Raw genomic sequence first — 6,744 nt, 5'->3', positions numbered from 1 at the left:
TATTTATTGTGTTCGTATATGTTCGTTCATTTGTGTTCGTTTATCATTTAAATAAATGAACACGAACAGTTATATTCCTTAACGAATGAACACGGACAAGAAATTTTTTGTTCATTTATGTTCGTATTCATTCATTTGTTCGATTTTTAAAGTTAAACGAACGAACATTAACATATTTAGTTGGTTTTGATACGGTTGGTTTACATTCCTACTCGTTTCTCAATCAGTAGTTATTAGTTAGCAATTAACCCCAGCGCTCGTCCTTTTGAATATATCCCCATTGCACTCTCTCTCTTTCTCCTTGCCTTTTCCTCAGTTTTCTGCTCTTCCTTTTTCATTTCTTGTCTGTGATTCTTAGAGCTAGAAATGAATGGCGAAACGAGCTTCGAACATGGCTTGGAACCTGATTTTTTGGAGTTTGATCCTACTGGAAGATATGGAAGGGTAAAAGTTTCTAAATTCTAAATAACAAGCACCCTTTTTTGGGAACTTTTTGGTTTTCCATTTTCTGGGAGTTGATTTCTTTGATTTGGGGTGACGAATTTTTCTACCCTTTTTGCAGTATAATGAGATTCTGGGCAAAGGGTCTTCAAAAACAGTGTAAGAAATTCTCTCTTGTTTTATCTCAAAAATGATTTGTTTTTGTGTTTGGTACGTGTTTGTGTATATGTTTCTTTGGGTTCTTTTTTTTCAGCTACAAGGCGTTTGATGAGTATGAAGGAATTGAAGTAGCATGGAACCAGGTGAAGCTCCATGATTTACTGCAAAGTTCAGAGGATCTCGAAAGATTGTACTGTGAAATCCATCTCCTCAAGACCTTGAAACATGAAAACATCATGAAATTGTACACTTCTTGGGTTGATACTGACAACAGGAACATCAACTTCGTCACTGAAATGTTTACCTCCGGTACTCTCAGACAGTAAGTTCCCTGTTCTTGTTCTCGTCTCTCTCTGTTTTGGTCGAATGGATCCTCAAATCATGTCATTTTTCGTGTTTTCGATGGTAGGTATAGGCTAAAACATAGAAGGGTAAACATCCGAGCCGTGAAGCATTGGTGTCGACAGATTTTACGAGGGCTTCTGTATCTACATAGCCATGACCCCCCCGTCATTCACCGGGACCTCAAGTGTGACAACATTTTTATTAATGGGAATCAAGGGGAGGTCAAGATCGGTGACCTCGGCCTGGCTGCGATTCTCCGTAAATCCCACGGCGCTGGTTGTGTCGGTATTTTAACGAACAAACCTTTCTTTCGTGCTTAATTGTTAGCTTGGTCCTTGTATGAACACCGGAGTGATTTCGCTATGCTCTCAGGAACACCGGAGTTCATGGCACCGGAGGTGTATGAAGAGGAATATAATGAACTAGTTGACATATATTCTTTCGGGATGTGCATATTGGAGTTGGTCACTTTCGAATATCCATACAGTGAATGCACTCATCCTGCTCAGATTTATAAGAATGTTGTTTCGGTACGAACCGTAACCCTCGCAAAATCTCCCGTTCTTAGTCTTAGACTGATCTGACATACTTTATGTTTGATATAGGGGAAAAAGCCTGAAGCTCTGTACAAGGTAAAGGATCCTGAGGTTAGAGAGTTTATCGAAAAATGTTTAGCCATTGTTTCCCATCGGCTTACCGCCATGGAGCTTCTAAGAGACCCTTTTCTTCAAATTGATGATTACGGATCCGAGTTGAGATTATTAGAGTACCAAAGGGTCGACTATGATGTAGGGCCCCTCGTGAGGCAACCTCTTTATGATGTTCACTTTAGTAACAACCGCTCTTTGGTCATTGGATACACCAATTATCTTGGTTATGGACCCGAGTGTGATATTGGCTATAACTCGCTCGACTACGAAACAAGTGAAATCGATCTTTTTTCTGGGCAAGAAGATGGTCATTCGGGAGATGTTGACCTTATAATCAAGGGCAAGAGGAGAGAAGATGATGACATCTTTTTGAGGCTCAGAATTGCAGATAAAGAAGGTTAGACTTCATTTGATTCTTTTGTTATTTTTGAAAGTCCAAGTTTAGTTGTAATAATGTTACAAAATTTATTTCTTTAAGCAGGTCGAATCCGAAACATCTACTTCCCATTCGACATCGAGTCCGATACCGCGTTAAGTGTTGCCACCGAAATGGTTGCAGAGCTTGATATGACTGACCAAGATGTCACGAAAATAGCAGATATGATTGATGGTGAAATTGCATCTTTGGTACCGGAGTGGAAGAGGGGTCCAGCCATAGAAGAAAATTCAAAGTGCATTAATTCGAGTTTTTGTCAAAATTGTTCTTCAAATGGCCATCTATCAGATTACTTAACATCGAGTAGTGCAGGCGCCAAGAATCTGCAAGTCCTCGAGTGCTCAAAACACAGCTGTACAGCTATCCATGGCCGTTTTGAAGAGATCACGTACCAAGTTGGAGGGACCGAACAATGTGTTTCGGAAGGTGCAGAGGCTGCCATTAGCCAATCGGATGGTATCCATTATGCTGACATTTGGGGCCAACGGGAAGGATCAGAACAAATTTCTCCAGGTCCAAAGGATATCCACTGCAACGAGACAGCGAATGAGATGTCCGAGCAATCGATGTTCGGAAAGGAGGAGAGAATTATTAGCATAGATAGTCAAAATGATTCCAATGCAAGGAACTCCCTTTCTGCCTACAGTTCGATAGATTCCGGTTTATTGGATGATTATGAGAATGAAATTAGGCAAGAACTGAGATGGCTAAAAGCCAAGTACCAAATGCAGTTGAGAGAACTTAGAGAAAAACAATTAGGAAGTAAACCGAAATATCCTAGCTTGACCCAAAGTAGTTTCAACGACTCGGAGAACGACAACGATATCAAAGCTCTCGTGTCTCCGTTTCCAACACCCTCTAACAGAGAAACCAACGGACCTCGCCTGCAATCGATACCCTCGGGAAAGCACCTCACTCTATTTTCTCCTACTAGTGAGAAAAAATGTTCCAGTTTTGCTAACCAAGGAGTCCATCATTCCGGGGCAATTAACTCGTCTTATAATCCGAAGACAGCAGCCTCCGCCAAGAGCTTCTACGTTGGTGCATTGCTTCCGCACCCGCTTCACCGCGCGGCATCCCTTCCGGTCGATGCCGTAGATGTGTAGAGGCTGCATAGTTTTGCTAATTTACATTCACCAAGTCAGTGAAGTTTAATTGTATATTACCCCTTTACATTAAAGCATGAAAAAGGTTTCACTTTCGTCTAAATCGACATTGATTCATTGTCATCTGAGACCAAGTATTGAACTTGAGCAGGGACATTTTCTTTAACATCCCATGGCAATGTTAAAGGCAGCTAGGATTGGTCTAATCATGGTTTTAGTCCCTTTTAATTTGACACAATTTGATCTTTAACTTTTACAAAAGGTAGCAGTAGGTTCAAATTGACATTCCAAAAAGAAAATCCACATTATCATTATCTATGGCAACATTTGACAATGCTACGGATAAGGACGTTGATAGTAGAGGGACTAAAACTGTAATTAAACCATTCGGATTAACCTCGAAATTCCAACCACGTAATTATTCAACCCCAACCATATCCAAATGAGTTATGAAGCCTAACAGGTCCCAATGACCTGCAACCACAAATGACAGATCATATTAAGGATAATAAATAGGTAGGGATGGTCCAAGCAATTTTGATGGCTCTGAGTGGTTCAACCAGTATATGTCACTGACCTAACTGCGGCGCCTTGTGAATTGGTCTACTTGCCAACTTGGTTAGATTTTCTTTTTTTGTATTTAGGTTTTTATACCCAAGTAGACTGTGTAATATGTATACAGCCAGTAGCCACAAGCTGTATTATCTTCCTCCTGTACCATATCTTCTGTGGATTGTACTGTACCTTTTCTTTTAGGTAAAAATGCATCAGAGGTCTCTGAAGTTTTGAAAAAAACCCCTTCAACCAACGTTTTTCGTCGTTTGATCATCACGGTGCTGACGTGACAGTTTCACGATGCTGACATGGCGGTCCACGATGCTGACATGGCGGTACACGATATTGACATGACAGTTCGTCTATCATGTTTGAGTTACTAATTTAACCCATCTGTTATGTTATCAACCACCATGGACTGCCACATCAACACTGTGAAGCGTCATGTCAGCTCCGTAACGGTCATTGATGAAAACCATTAGTCAAAGGATCACATTGAGCTATTTTCTGAGGTGGAGGACCATGTTGAGAGAAAAATAATACGAGTGTCACGTTGGTTTTTTTTCAAAAAAGTACAGGGACTTCTGATGCATTTTTCCTTTCTTTTATACAACTCAAAATTCTTGACAATAAGAACATAATCAAAATGAAAAGTTGTGGGATAAATGTAAAATAATGATAAAAGGAAGATAAAGGGTCTAATTATTGAATTGTTTTAAAATTGAAATATCATGGTCTAATTTGTTTAATTTAAAATTGATAAAGAACTAATAAATATTTAAATTGAAAACTATAGGCCATGACTTAATTTGATTAGTTTTAAAACTAAGAGGGATTTAAAAGGCAGTTGGACCCAAAAAGTTGGGAGATGGGGTTTAGTTTAGCTAGTTTCAGAATTAAAAGGGACCTAAATAATTGAATCCAAAAAATTTGAAGGACACAGCTTAATTTGCTTGTTTTAAAATTAAGAGGGGCGTAAAATATAATTAGACCACGTTCCCTCCAAACCAACCATATAGCTCCGTCCCTGCCTAGCAGTAGCAAATTAATATCACACATTCCTACACCACAAGCATACAATTCTTACAAGTCAACAATAGCAAATTAATAACATTTTAGTCCTTTTTACTTAAATTATTAGTTGAATAAGATTTTAATTTGCATTTTTTTAAATTTAAATATTTATTATATCCATTTTCCATTAGGGTAAAGTACAAAAATGGTCCTCCAACTATAGGATATTGTTTTATTGAGTCATTCGACTATTAAAAATTACAAAATGGTCATCCGACTATAAGATTTTGTTTTTTTTAGTCTCCGACTATTCATTGTGTTCCAAACTCATGATTTTTTATTAAAAATTGATGGTAGTTTGAGTTGGGCGTTAATATGGTGACAGAGATATGGTATCATATGAACCCAAAATCTCAAACGACAATCATATCCTAGTCAACATGTTAACGTCTAGCTCAAACTATCATTAATTTTTTAACGAAAAAGGACGATTTTAGAATACAATGAATATTTGGGTGACCATTTTGTTACTTTTAATAGTCGGGAACTTAAAAAAGCAATATCTTATAGTCAATGGATCATTTCGTAACCTTTAAAAGTTGGAGAAGTTAATAAAACAATACTCTATAGTCCACGGATCATTTGTGTACTTTACCCTTTCTTTTAATACAAAATAATTTAATTCCTCTCGATGTTTGAACGTAGTTCCATCCACGAATAAACACACATGATTAATAAATCGAATAACTATATGGATGCTCATAAAAATTGATTGTTTATGTACTACATACCAAAATTAATAGTTTAGATACTAAACATGTAATTTACTTTTTTTTAACACGATTCATAAAGTTAGATTGTTACCCATTTTAATCCTTTTGATTACTTTATATTTTAAAAGTTTATCATATGATATAATATTACAGTGTCACCTAATTAAAATGACAAATACTGAAAATAAATAAATAAATAAATTATTAACGCGAGCCAAAATAATTCATAGATCAAGTCAAAAGAAATTATTGGACTAAAAGTTATTCCATCCCTATTATTAATGTAATTAGATGATAAAATATTCAATTATCAAATTAAAAGTTGGATCTCCTAATATTGAAATTTAGGGGTTGTTTATTTACTGTTGAATGGAACCATTCAACGTTGAATGCTGAACCGTTCAACATTCAGCGTTGAATGCTGAACCGTTCAACATTCAGTGTTGAATGCTGAACCGTTCAACATTCAGCGTGTTTGATTTTCACCTCTGAATGAAGACTGTGCTAAATGATTCAACAAAACACTGCTGAATGATTCAACATTAAAGTACATTCTGAATGATTCAGAACCATTATCAAATAGCATGTCACATTCAGAGCTAATTCATACAGAGCCTTTGAATAATTCAGGCCATTGAATCATTCAACGTTTAATCATTCTGATTTCATCAAACAACCCCTTAGTGTATTTTATATATAAAAACGAAGAAAAATGTACATTTTTATAAATAGGGTAGGGTAAACTATGCATTTAGTACTTAAACTATTAGTTTTGGTCCATTTTAATACCTAAACTTTGATTTTCTTTTTCAAAACTTAACCTTAACTTTTGAACGGTGGTACTAAAATGAAATATAAACTAAAGTTTTTAACAAAAACCAAACTTTAGGTATATTTTTGACAAAACTAAAAGTTTCAATCCTAAAATGAATAATAATTGATAATTGAGGTACTAAACACGTAATTTATCATTATAAATAGTTAGGGTTGTTGACTTAAAGCAATAGAAGCAGAGAGGTTAGGTCATGGAGAAATTGCTTTTTTACTTGCACGTATTCATATCCCTTTATTGCTTGTCCCACCCAAAAACAACAGTATCACACGACTTTTAATACTATTATTGTACAAATATATGAATGCGTTAAACTTAATTGGGTAAATTCTGTATTTAATATTTAAATTATTAATTTTAGTTCGTTTTAGTATTTATTTTTTTAATTTTTTTTAAAACCTTACCTAAAGGTCGGTAATTATTTCGTTTTAGT

The 6,744-nt window shown here is 35.9% G+C and overlaps 1 protein-coding gene across 2 annotated transcripts; it reads left to right on the top strand.

Annotated features, from left to right (window-relative positions):
• Positions 1-318: 318 nt before the first annotated feature.
• Positions 319-3,240, top strand: LOC120164096 (probable serine/threonine-protein kinase WNK9). 2 transcript variants are annotated; one of them, XM_039173857.1, is made up of 7 exons: positions 319-444; positions 563-600; positions 695-922; positions 1,010-1,230; positions 1,318-1,475; positions 1,551-1,992; positions 2,074-3,240. In XM_039173857.1, the coding sequence occupies exons 1-7, from the start codon at positions 367-369 to the stop codon at positions 3,135-3,137; spliced, it is 2,229 nt and encodes a 742-aa protein (XP_039029788.1). In that variant the 5' UTR covers positions 319-366; the 3' UTR covers positions 3,138-3,240. The 2 variants fall into 2 exon arrangements, with proteins under 2 accessions (XP_039029788.1, XP_039029789.1); XM_039173858.1 differs by having other exon boundaries at positions 324-444; positions 2,077-3,240.
• Positions 3,241-6,744: the final 3,504 nt, after the last annotated feature.

Source organism: Hibiscus syriacus, unplaced genomic scaffold, assembly GCF_006381635.1.
Source record: "Hibiscus syriacus cultivar Baekdansim isolate YM2019G1 unplaced genomic scaffold, ASM638163v2 tig00111504_pilon, whole genome shotgun sequence".
NCBI classification, from domain to species: Eukaryota; Viridiplantae; Streptophyta; class Magnoliopsida; order Malvales; family Malvaceae; genus Hibiscus; species Hibiscus syriacus.
The sequence above is the reverse complement of the archived record's forward strand: the minus strand, read 5'-3'. Positions and strand labels throughout refer to the sequence as shown.

Coding starts and splice junctions, on each gene's coding strand:
- LOC120164096 (XM_039173857.1), top strand. CDS start 367: ATGAATGGCGAAACGAGCTTCGAACATGGCTTGGAACCTGATTTTTTG. Junction 601..694: donor AAAGGGTCTTCAAAAACAGT/GTAAGAAATTCT, acceptor CTTTTTTTTCAG/CTACAAGGCGTTTGATGAGT. Junction 1,993..2,073: donor CAGAATTGCAGATAAAGAAG/GTTAGACTTCAT, acceptor TATTTCTTTAAG/CAGGTCGAATCCGAAACATC.